At 44.8% G+C, this 12,883-nt stretch overlaps 1 protein-coding gene across 2 annotated transcripts in view; it reads right to left on the bottom strand.

Moving 5' to 3' along the window:
• MAML3 (mastermind like transcriptional coactivator 3) overlaps window positions 1-11,521 on the bottom strand; it is a 391,239-nt gene extending 379,718 nt beyond the window's left edge. Inside the window, exon 1 of one of the 2 annotated variants that reach the window (XM_074378302.1) lies at window positions 9,526-11,521. In XM_074378302.1, the coding sequence (XP_074234403.1) occupies window positions 9,526-10,002 (477 nt within the window). In that variant the 5' untranslated portion in view covers window positions 10,003-11,521. The remainder of the gene's footprint in view (window positions 1-9,525) is intronic. The other variant, XM_074378307.1, reaches the window with a different exon arrangement.
• Between the last annotated feature and the right edge of the window lie 1,362 nt (window positions 11,522-12,883).

Below are 12,883 nucleotides of genomic sequence, written 5' to 3'. Positions count from 1 at the left end.
ACTTTTTTGGCCAACTTTTTCTGTTTATACATATTACATATGGAAAAGAGTCCAAATCTGTGCTACAGAAATGCTCACATATGTACAAGGGACATATGGATAAGGGTGTTCACTGCAATAAAGTAACGCTTAATTGGCAAAAAATGAGAAACTACCAGAGTCTCTCTCATAAGGGGATCATTCCACAACTTATGGAACATTTATATTATGAAATGCAATAGAACAGTTTAAAAAAATGAGTTAAGGGTCTATATGAATTGACTTGGACAGATCTCCAAAATACATTATGTAGAAAAAGTAAATCTCAGAACCGTATTTATAATATGATTCCATTTATGTAGGAAAAAACTAACATGTAGTGATATGTATCCTATAGTATATACATATACAAAAAGCAGGAGGTCTGGAGAGTTATTCTAAACCATGGTGACTTCTGAGAGGAGGGGGAAACACTGAGGCAGAGGAATTAAGTCACTTTGTCTACTCATTTTCATTTAGCAATTTATTCCACAAATATTTAGAGTTCCTCTCATGTACAGGAAGGTCTTTTTCTATCACGAAGATTTAAAGATGAACAAAGAGACAAAGCTCTGTCCTCTTCTAACTGGGATTGTATTTTTATATTGCTTAAAAACATTATAATTTTAGAAAGAAGAAAGGTGTTGTCATCTCTTCTCCAGCTTTTCAGCTAATTGAACTTTTGCTGGATCGTTTTCACTCATCAAGACAGCCCTTTCATCTGTGAACAGCTTCAATTGTCATATAATTGTTTTTTATATATATATTAAACCAAACCTTGCTCTTAACAACCCGCCAACCACTGATCCTAACTCTATCCCCTTGAGGCCATAAAGAGCATTATCTAATCCTTTCTCCACATGACAGCCCCTCAAATATTTTAAGAAAGTAATCATATCATCCCCTGAATCAGACTAAACACCTCCAGGTCTCCCAGCTATTCTTCATGTGATACGGCTTCAAGTCCTTGCACCTTCCTGCTCCTGCCTGCTTCTTTCTAAATGCTCCTCCTCTTTGTCTAATTTACTCTAAGAGCTTGATGGCAAGTCGTGATTATGGTGCTACAAGTGTCACCTATTCAAAAAAAAAAAAAAGGAAAGAAAGGTGATCATCTGCCTCACTTTTAACAACCATCCTTTAATCTTATTCTCCACCACACCAACTAATCCTCTCCCCTCTACAAAGTGATTTGATTTGAAAAACAATGAAATAAATGTTGCTATAGAGAGAATGCAAGGGAGCCATAGCTGTAGGAAGCTTGCAAGAAGATAACTGAGCATTTAGTACCCTTAGGATTTTCCTAAATGTTAGCTTATTAATGACCTACATGAACATGTTCTTAGAAGGCCACAAAGACCATTTCATACAGCTAATCTGAGACACGGACTGATGCTCTGCTGTGAGTCCAACTAGAGCAAGGACCTCAGTTCACTTTGTGTCCCCAGTGCCTAGAAATAGTGTCCAGTATGTAGCAGTCACTCCATATGTAGCCATGAGACTTTGGTTTATGCATGAGTGAAATAAACCTTAAATCACTCAACTTTAAGTCTGCACTTGGGTGAGGGGCACACAATTAAGTGACAGGAAAGTAATTCATAAAAATAAGCCGAGCATTTGTGTAACCCCAGAAAGTCTTTGGGGCTCTTACATATATTAATTCCTTTGAGCTGAACAATCACTCTGAGAGGCAAAAAGAATGACTTGTGTTCACCTTCCTAACCAGACAGTCATGAAGGGAAGAGCCAGACCAGCATGGGGCCAGAGCTGAAACACGACATGGCAGTGCTGTAACTTCTTCCCAGGACCCTCTACCTCACAGTAGCACCCCACCCTCCTCCACCCTGTAAGCAGTAAGAGTGTCTCTGAAAAGCTGTGAGGAAAGTCACACTCTGTACTTTCAACCTTCTCCTCAGAAAGCTCCTTGTTTCAGGCAGGGTTTCTCAGCTGCAGCAATACTGATATTTTGGACAGGGTGGTTCTTTGTTGTGGGCGCACTGCAGGATGTTTAATGGCATCCTCAGCTTCTACCCACTAGACAGCAGTGGCACCCCTCCAGTGGTGACAACTAAAAATGTCTCCCAACAATGCCAAATGTTTTTGGGAAGGGTGGTGCAAAATATCCACCAACTGAGAATCTCTGATTTAGAGGAATTCTACAGTAAATCAATTTAAATGGCTGAGGTAGTCATTTAAGGAAGCATGGAAATATTTTAGGAAGTAATTTTTTTTCCAGATATAAACAATATTGCCATTAGCTCTGGAAAATATATATTTGAGTTTTAGTAAGGTCTGCAGTTTCAGAATAGACTAGTAAAAGCATAGGTTATCACTGTAAACTCCCAAGGCACCAGGATACTCTCTGTTTACCCCAAAGGAGTAAAACCAATCACCTCTCTTCTATTTCACTTGCCATCTATTCCAGGAGCTGCCTCCAAAATCCTCATCCCCTTTTGGCTCTCTTCTTTACCACTGGAGTCCCTTAAAGCCCTTTACTGGGTTCCAGTCCCTTTAGATTCACTCTCAATCACTGAGCTACTTTCAGCATCTAACAAACAATCAAAGAAAGAAAAATAACCCACCACTGTGAGAATAAAGGGCACTAGGAGAGCTTGTCTTTTACAGCTGAGCAATGCTTCTGAGTCCCAGCTATGACCCAGGCTGAATCTGCACAAATAGACTCAGCACTTCAGCCTTTTCCTTTGAAGGGAAAGAAGCCCCTGTCCTGACATGAGTTTTCTAGAGGTGCAGAAAGATACTGGGAGAGGGAAGGAGAGAGACACAGGAATGTATCCTAATGATGTCTTCACATGCACAGTGAACACTTAGATAGTTAAGGACTGGAGAGTCCATAATATGAAACATTACACAACCAGATTCTATCCAGCTGGACAGAGATTTAAGGAGTTAGGAAACTCTGGAGGTTGGTAGTTTAAATATTCCACTCAAGTTTGCTATGGTTGTTAAGCCATTGCTTAAGGAGGATGAATGTTAGTCATTCTTTTAAAAGATTCTACTTCAGCATGAAGGTCCCTCCAACCAATGGGAGGTCCAATATAATTAAAAAGAGGTGTCTAAATTATCCTTAAGAAATCACTTAAGAAATGACTTTCCTTAAGTCAGAGGAAGTACTCTAAGCCTTTTGAGATTTTTATTAAATTCTCCCAGGAACAGTTTAAGCAGCTTGCCATAAAAAAATTTTTTTAAGTAAAAACCTGAGCCATAGTAATTTCCTTTTTCTACACATGTGTGTATGGTGGCCCTAAAGGAACACTGTGCTTCTTTCCCAGATGGAGCTGCTTATCCACAACTCAAAAGCCCCTCAACTGTTTAACAGATGGAACAGCCAGGTAGACTTTTAAAAGTGCGCTCCTTCTCTGATTCATGGAATGGAACCCTATGATCTTTAAGTATTTATTATACAGTAGGCCCTCAACTCCATCTTCTGAGTATTTTATCCAACCGTATTACTTTAGTTCTTTAAACTTCGTTAGATTTAAACAAGAACAAAAAAAGGTTTTTTTTCTAAGTTAAGGAAAAGCAATTAGCTTTTGGTAAAAGCTGATTTTCCAAAAGCTCCATTTCTATCTCACAGACATGAGCAATGAATTTTTGGAATGGGTCTGTCTGAAAAGCATGCTTCTATTTTTAATGAAAATTTAAGTTAGGGGATCCAATAACTTTGATGTTGTCATTTGTAAATCAACTTTTTGTTTCCCCAGAAACAAATGTCTAATTAGTTTGAAACAACAGAAAACTAATGAATATTATTTTACTTACAATGTCATGGGAAGGGGGTATAACTCAGCCTGAAACTGTTGAGAAGTCACTGGCATCAAGTCTAATACTGATTAAAAAACAAACAAAAACCCATTATTCCCTTAAACCTAGCTAGAATAATACTGAAAATCTACAAAGAATATACTACATTGTCAAAGTCTTGGATGGAAGAGTGTGATTTAGCATTTTAACTTCTCTGAAGCCCTATGGACTGTGTACTAGTATTGTTGAATAAATGAGTAACATTTAAAAATTCAATCTACTCTCTAAGAGTTGTGCTAATGAACAGTAAATGGTATAAAAGATCAAATCCATAATTAACCCAAAATTGGTATCTTACCCAAATTGTTTCATTAGTCGTGAGAGGAGGAAGCACCAAAATTAAGTTTCTCTTCTTATTGCTTCTTCCCACTCCTTGGTAAAGGTGCTAAAGATCAGTGAAAAGACCAAAAGGCTGGCAGCAGAAGGAGGAAAGAAAAACAAACAGCTGGAGGACCCGAAAACTCAATAATCCACTTCTGAATAACAGAGTGAAAAATGCAAAACTATTTGGGAGAGTTAAAAGGCAGATATTATGAAAATCTTGGGACTGAGTTTTAAATATGTTCCTTTTTATAAGATTCTGACATCTGATTGATTTCACAGTTCTCTACAATGGGAAAAGTGGAAAGAGATGACAGAACTTAGCCATCTTAAGCTCAAGAATATAGAAGTGTTGATTAATATACATGGAGCACTAATCACAAGTAAAACACAAATGACTTTAAAGAAAATGTAAGTACTTCAAATGGGTCCAAAAATTACTATGCAGTGTGCAGAATGGCTTATTATACTAGATTCCCTCTATGGTAGCAGCACTAATGAAAGAAAATTCCTCCAGTCTTATCTTAACCAAATGGAAGAACCCTGTCAGGAAACCTTTTTAACAACAGTTGGCTATTGGTCTCAATAGAAAATACCTCCATTTTAATGTTTAAAATCCTCATCCTTCTTACAGAAATGTCAGTACACCATGTCCGTGTTCATTTTTCTCATATCAGGTGACAGAAAGCCTACAAAGATTCTAAAGCTTACCCTTGTAATTCTGAGACAGTATGGAAAGTATCAAGTATGCAATCTGCCTGAAAACTCCGCTTTCCCTGGGAAGGAATTCAGCCTGAAGAGCATTTTGAAGATGATGATCAATGATGAACTAACGATGCTTCTACTTTTCTGATCACTGGCTGCCCAGGACTAAAGAAAACGTACCACAACCAAAGAACGTAAATAACATAATTAAATATGTACTGGAGCTTTTTTTTTTTTTTTTTTTAGTGCTTCTTGAGAATTAAAAGAAAAGACAAACACTTGTGAAGCACAGGGAAATGCAATTTCAAAAAGTTTTTCACATGCTTAATGCACACCCTGTGTGGGCTACAGAAGGTTTTTCAAGAGACACTGTCAATCCTATCACCCAGGAGAACAGGAGAACAGGATAAGGCAAAGAAAAGGTTCATAGGAAAGATTTAGAAATGGCTTGACATTACAAGCTTGCCAAAAAACCTGGCTACAAAGCCAGTAATTTACCTTCAACAGGATAAGAAATGGGAAACCAGATTCATTTATAAGGAGATTTAGCCCTGGACTGGTATGTTAACATTTCCTAGATCTCTTCCAGGAGCAGAGGAGAACATTTCAGATAGGTTGCAATTCTCTCCAATATTCAGTGATTAATACACTTATTATCAAGTGAATTTTATGTGATAAACTCTGCAGAGCAGGAATCACATCTATTTACATAGTCTGTAAGCTGTGTATGAATTAAGCACACTCTGGAAGTTATAATGGTGCTAATAAGTAGAAAGGTCATGAAAACATGGGTTTATCCAGGTCAAGTAAGACTACCACCATTTTGATTCTGAAGACTGCATTGTCATGCTTTTCGGCATGCCTGAGTGATTACACCTTGCTCAAGCCAATCTATCCCTGGCTTGAACATGAACTTGTCAATTAGCAATTATCTTAAAATTTTAACCAGGACTTCAGTTCCAAGTACAGACAGTGATAATGTCTCATTCTGCTACCACAAATAATTAGAACTATTTTAGGAAAAGACACCTTGTCACTGCAATTCACTAATAGGTAAAATCAGTAGTTTCCATCAACAACTCTTGGGTGGGGGGACCCTTCTGAATAAATAACATGGAGGCGGGGGGGGGGTCATTAGGCTACTACTCCATAAACTACTTTTCACCTGAGGTAATGCAGCTTCAAACCCAGGCCAGGGCTACCTGCTCTTTAACAGGGCTATTTGGGACTCCCAAAAAACCCAGGCCCCTCGCAGCAGCCTGGTGCCAAGGAAGATTTCTACTTCACCTCAGCCACCCTGCTTCTGGTTTGCTTGTTTTTCAGGCCTATACTTGTAAATGTAAATGTATAAGAAAATAAATCAAAAGAGGTAAAGCCTTGATTGGACTGCCTTCCTAACCCAAGCCAAGCGGAAAGAGAGCTAATCAATATTTAGTACTTTAGACATATTGGCCCTACGAAGGTAAACAATAGCAATAAAACAGAAAAGAATTCTATTCATCTTCATTTTTATCATCACCATTATTATTATTATTAGGCTCTGGTTGATTATTGCTTTTCTTTAGGGCTTTCCAAATGGAGATCTCATTCTAAGAACTAAATATAATTGCTCCATACCCCACCTCCCAAGAGCCCAACTAAAATCCAGCACCTAATTCAAGAAAAGATCAACATTTTTTTGCAATGTGTTTTCAAGATTTTTATCTCACACACAAGCTAAGTTAAAATACCGATGTACATTTTTAAACTAATTGTTTTTAAAGGAAAAATAACTTGTAGAGGAGGATGTTAACTTTTTTTTTTCTTTTCGTGCCACACAGCATTTACATGCAACTCTTTGCTTAGGATTTAAAGCAGTTTATTTTCGTTACACTCATCACACATAACTTGCTACTTATATCAATGGGAGGTGAATATATGAAATAACAGTTGAAGCTAATATATACTCCTGTACATCAGTCTAATCAATAGGCTAAAGTATTGTCATAAAACTGATAGAAAAGTGTTATTTTCTGACAATCATTTGCCAACTCTATCTGTTGTTAACTTGCTGAACAAGGATTCACCATGAAATTTACAGCTTACATCTCGTCCATTCAAGTAAGCACTATCTTTACGTTTCCCAAAGTAAGCTCTGGCTTGGGCTTGGTACCTCCTTTCAGGTAACGCCAGGATCCAGGGCTTGCTCCCACCTGCGAGTGTATTATAACCCAGGCGCACACACTCGGAGTCCTCCCTCCACTCCTCCCAGGGCCGATACGGCACCCTGGAGAGAACACAACCCAAACACTTAAACTTTCTGGCAGCAAACTCTACTGTTCCTGCCCGCGATCAAAAGGGACAGGGCACTGGCTTTTGTTCCAGCGTTGCCCAGCTGGCGAGGTAACGCCACAGCAGTCCTCCATCCCGAAAGGTCAAGAGAGAGTCCGTGGGGCTGAGATTTTGAAGCCTCAAACCGAAGTCCATCCCGACGCAATCCATGCGTGTGGGGTGTACAAACACAAGAAAAGAGGGCGTGGAACAGGCAAGGATGACATTCTCAGTGCCTTTCAAATGCTACTTGAGTCTTAGGTTCACAAAGTGAGTCTCCCGATCCGTGTAAGGGAGCGAAGGGGGGGGGGAGTGGGAGAAGGCGCGGACCTGGAGAGAAATAGGTACCAGCAGGGCACGCGAGATACAGTCAAGATGCAGGTCCCGCCCCGCCTCCGGGTACAATCAGGAAAGCTACACTGTGTAAGTGGTTTTCAGCTTCCTGTTTGTAAAGCGAGAACCTCCCTCCCTGACTCTGTGACCGTCGTTCTTCCTCCAAACCGAGTCCGCCTCTTCTTCGCGCCCCGAGAAGGCTCGGCGGCACGGGGAGGTCGGGCCCGCGGGGCGGGGGCGGCATCGGGGGTGGGGGCAGGGCCGTGGGGCGTAGCGCCCCTCCCAGCCCCGCGGTCTCCCGGGCCAAGCCCGGCCGCAAGGCGGACAAAGCGCCTCCCGCTCCCTCCCCCCACGGCCGCGTTCCAGAAGGGAGGGGGAAGGCGGGCTCGAGGGAGCGAGGAGGAGGAAGGGTGGGGGGAGAAGGTGCTGCCGGCGGGACTGGGCTGGATCGCGCCGTGGAGGGAGGGGAGAAGGGAGGAGAGAGGGGAGGGACTGGGCAGCCTCGGAGAACCGGGAGGAGGGAAGGATTCTTGAAGCCCAAGATAAACAAATTGTTCCTCTTCACGTGCGGGGTGGGGGAAAATGGAGAGGGTGGGGAAGGAGCGCAGCGGCCTGTCCTCTTCCCCTCCCCCAAGCAGGCTCTTTGTCACGGAGCGCCCGGCGAAAGCCCGCGCCGGCACCCGCACCACCCCCGGCGCCGACGACCCCCAGACCGGGGACGCGCGCGACTTATAAACAGCACACCGAGAGGGCCTCCTGCGACGTGGATCGAGGTGCGGTCTGCGGGGAAAACGGGAGAAGCCCCGCGGCCCCTCCGCGCTCCCGGATTTCCACCGCCCGCCCCACCCCGCACACGCGCACAGCCCTAACCCGGGCAGCCCGGCGGGGATGGGGGCCGCAGACACCTTCCCAAGCTTCCGGCTCCCTCTTCCCCCCGCCCCCCAACCCAGAAAGGAAAGCAAAAGAACCGGAGAGAGGAGATAAGAGAAAGGATTCTACCCTCAGGGTTAGGGGGTGGGAACTGCCCCTTCCTCCCGGAGAAGTTAAGCCATTGGCTGCTCCTCCTACTTCGAACCCACCCACCCAGACATTTAAGCCTCTTTCACCTCCCCGCTACCTTCCACTCCTCCAGGCTTATCAGACGGGCCCGGAAAGTTGGCGGGGAGCAGGGCGGGAGAGAAGCGGAGAAAGCTCTGTGCAAGCAAGTTTAAGAGGAGGAGAGAAAACAATCCCCACCGAAGTTGCTTGCGGGGACTCTCCGCGTAAGCCCAGGGCTTAGGTCTCCTCACCCGCCCCCAAGAGCAGCTCCCCCCTCGGCCCTCTGGGCCGTTCCACCTGCCAGGCCAGCCCGGTGTCTCAAGAGGCGAGGGAGCGCACCCGCATCCCGCATCGGCGCGCGCGCACGCGTGCGCGCGCGCAACCACCCTCGCTTGCTTCTCACCCACTTCAAAGTTCATTCACAAAACTCTCAAGACTTTCTCAGCCCGAATGGGGTGAGTTGGGGAGAGGAGGCGAGAGCATCTCCCTTCCTCCTCCTCTCCCCCAGGTTTCGAAGGCCTGGTGCCCGCCCAGAATCTGCGACAGCATCAATATCTCCCTGCACCCGGCAGATGTGCTGAGAGGGGTGGGCGAAGGGGGGACGGTTCTGGGGGGTGGGGTGAGAGCGCTGAAGAGGAGGAGCGAGGTTTCAACTCTGGGTTCACTCCTTCAAATCGGTATCTAAGAAAGGGGGGGGGACTTTTCCAGTGCCTCACTCCGACGCTCCTCCAGGCTCCCTCCGCCCCTCGCAGTCGTGACTGGCTTCTCCCCCTCTCGCCCCCTCTTCCCCAAATCTGACAACCCTGACAGATTAACAGGTAGCGGCGACGGCAGCTTTTACCTCAGAAAAGTTGATGTTAACCCTTCGGCTTCAGCCCACCTCCCCCGCCGTGCAAATCAGATCCTCGTGCCCCCTTGTAAGAAGCTCCACGCCTCCCCCCGCCACGCGCGCGCCCCATGCCGCTGCCAGCCCGCCCTCACCATGATCAGCGTGTGGTTCCTCTGCTCCGCCGAGGCAGCCTCCGCATCTTGCTGGGGTTTGCTCTGGTGCTGTTGCTTCCCGGTGCTGGCACCCGATTTCTTGGCTCTCTGCTCCAAGGTCCGCTGATAGAGGCTCACGGTGTCCCGGCGCTCCAGCTCCAGCTGCTCCACCTGAGCCTGCTGGTACCTGTTCTCGCAGTTGACGTGGTGTCGCCGGCAGCCCTCGATGCGCTGGCGGAGCCGCTCCACCACCGTGCTGTGCTTGGGGACGGCCGCCGATCCGCCGCCGGGGCCCCCGGAGCCGCCGCCGCCGCCGCCGCAGCCGGCAGCGGGGTGATTGCTACTTGGAGCAGCGGGAGTACTATTGGGAGTATTATTCACACCGATCCCGGCCCCGCCGAGGCTGCTGTTCAGGCTACTGTTGATGCAAATACTACTGCCATTCGCGGCAGCAGCGGGGGCTGCGAAATCCCCCATCCTGCTCCCCGGGCACACTATTTTGGAAGAACTTTTTTTATCCACCCCCTATCAGCCTCCTCCTTGGGTCCAAGGATTAAAATAGTTTAAGTGGAACGCGGGGGAGACGCAAGCACATGGATGGAAACAGCGATCCCGACCGGGCGAAAAAAAAAGGGGGAGAGATTTTGGGGTGGTTTTTTTTTGTTTGTTTCCTTTTTTTTAACTGTAAAGCTCGAGGGGGAAAAAAGAGGGGGGTGTTATCAGAATACCATCAGACACCTATCAACAAAAAGAATCACAACAAACTGAGCCAGCAGCAAATCGGGTTGCAACTCAAGGGGAGATCCGCTCTTCGCCTGCCTTCTTTTTATAATCCATTATTTTCTAATAAATTCCAGGAGATTTCCGGTGGTTGGCAAGCATTTTCTCCCTACGTACCGAAAAACACACCCCATGTACACACACAAGCATATGCCTCCAGTGAGGACACGCGCGACACACACTCACTCCACACCGTATCGGAAAACAGCAAGCTTGCTTATTGCATTTTCGTTCCACAAAAAAGTTTTGGTGTTTATGCCGCCCCGTGTTCTCAAAGTACTTTGGCTGCTCAGTTGCATTTCACAGGAACCTAGATATCGAATCCTTGGGCTGGGGGAAGTAAACACATGGACAGTCCGAGGCGACTGCAAAAGTAGATCGGTGAAGTCCTTTGCAAAACGCCGCGCAGAGAGCAGCCCCTAACGCTCGGCTGGGCTGCCGCTGCCGCCGCTGCTCCTGCCACCATCACAATGATCAACTGCTCGCCGCCGCCGCCGCCTCCTCCTCCTCCTCTCGCTCCTCCACCTCCTCCTCCTCCTCCATGCCAGCGGAGTGATATCAGGACGCGCGAGCTCAGTAAACACGGCAGCGGCGGCGGCTGGAGGCCGTGAGACAAGCCCGGGGACACGGCACAAAACCCGGCCCGGACTCTCAGCCGGCAGGAGCGGGCGCGGCGCGCACGGGCATCCGACACCGGGCTCCCGCCTCCCTCCGCTCGCCTTCCCTGCCCCTCCCACGCCCCCAACCTCACTGCCAGACTGGGAAGCCGGCGCTGCCAGAAAAGAGAAAAAGAAAGATTCTGGAGGATTTCGGGAATGAATCAACTTTTGGCGTGTGTGTGTGTGCGCGTGCGTGTGTGTGCGCGCGCGAACGGCCGCGTGGACGCGCCTGGCTGGATTTCCTTATTCCAAGCAAGGTATCAGGCGAGCCCAAGTTGTTGTTATACATTTATGCATTATATTGCAGAACTGTGCATGACCAGGCAGAAACATTGAAGCTTCACAGCAGTTGTCTATCATCCCTATCCATGTGGAAGGAAAAAGGCAAATGAGTGGCTTGTTTTAAAAACCCAGGTAATAAGTCCTAGCTAGTGATAACCCTGTTTATGGACACTTGTTCCAACTATAGGCCAGTCTTAAAACATAAATACCAAATCCTGAACAAAAATAGGCAACAAAAAACTTGGAATATTAATTCACTGTACATAATGATTGTTGTTATTAGGGCAATTATTGTTTTACTTACCCTTGGAAAAAATTAAAATAAAGCAAGCAGGGACTTGGAGGTGAGACTCACAGTACATTTTAACAGACTGTTTCGAACACTAGGTGCTAATGACAGCAGTAATTAAGGGTCCTTCGTAAATCAAGTGGAAAGATTGCAGATTTCATGGACTAGAACTATAGGAAAAACACAGCATTTCACAGTTTGTCATAACCAAAACAAAAACAAGCAAAACTAAAAAGCTTACTTTCTTGCTAGATAATTTCTTTCTGCTTAAATGAATTCACAGTAAGTACAATTAAAACCGAGAAGCAATCCCAGAAAGCAATCTAAACTTTCTGTCAATTTCCCAGATATTGAGTATCAAAAAAAAAAAAAAACCCACACTAACAAGAACTAAGGATCAAATATAACATCTTTGAATCTGGACTTAACCTATTGCATATACATAATTTTGAAAAAATTTATAATATAGAGTAAGAGCATTGCTGTGATCATCAGTAGGACAAAGTCTTAATTGTGAGCTGTTAATAATAAGGCATTTTGTATTATCTCAATAAATTTTACAGAATTAGTTTTTAGGGTAAAAATACACCCCAGTTTTCTAAAATAGCCAGAAATAAAAGAACTTTGGATCTCATGCATTAGTCATGAGATCTGATTTAAACCATCTTCATTTCTTGGCATTGCAGATTAGCATAGGATGCTATTTCTAACCTCATAATGTGAGCAATAAGAAGCTATATTTTTCTCCAATTAATCAGGTCTATATGGTGAACTGTATCTTTAACATTCATTGGATTATATGGTAAAATGGGCAGAAAATATTGATTAACGTGGTGTGAGGTTAACTCTAAGTTGTGAAATCAATGTGAGAGAGTATCTTTCACTGAAGTTGCCATACTTTTTCAGAGGGCTAGTTAGTTAACATACAACTTTGTATCATAACTGTCCCTCCTTCACATCTGTTAGGAAATTAAACTGAGTTCTATAGCAAAAAGGCAGTTCAGATTCTGAAAACAGAAAATTATAAGAAATTATAAGAAAAGACATCACAATGTGGCCTTTGTCTGTTTCACATGTTCACTAAATAATATCTCTATTAATTCAGGAAACACATGGCTTCACTGCAGAGAGGAAGCTATGACTCTGCATTCACACTGCTCTTTCTTCACTAGAATTTTTCTTTTTCCTACCTACATCACCCATACAAGCCTGCAATTTGATTTACAGAGGCAGCAAGTTTGAGGGTCTTGAGCATTGGGTCTTCAGTTTAGAGACTTGGGTTCCAATTCTAACTTTTTCCTATGCCTCAGAATTTAACTTTTCATTGAGAGTTTGTCATTCTGAAAAA

This window comes from Camelus bactrianus, chromosome 2, assembly GCF_048773025.1.
Source record: "Camelus bactrianus isolate YW-2024 breed Bactrian camel chromosome 2, ASM4877302v1, whole genome shotgun sequence".
Taxonomy (NCBI): domain Eukaryota; kingdom Metazoa; phylum Chordata; class Mammalia; order Artiodactyla; family Camelidae; genus Camelus; species Camelus bactrianus.
The sequence above is the reverse complement of the archived record's forward strand: the minus strand, read 5'-3'. Positions and strand labels throughout refer to the sequence as shown.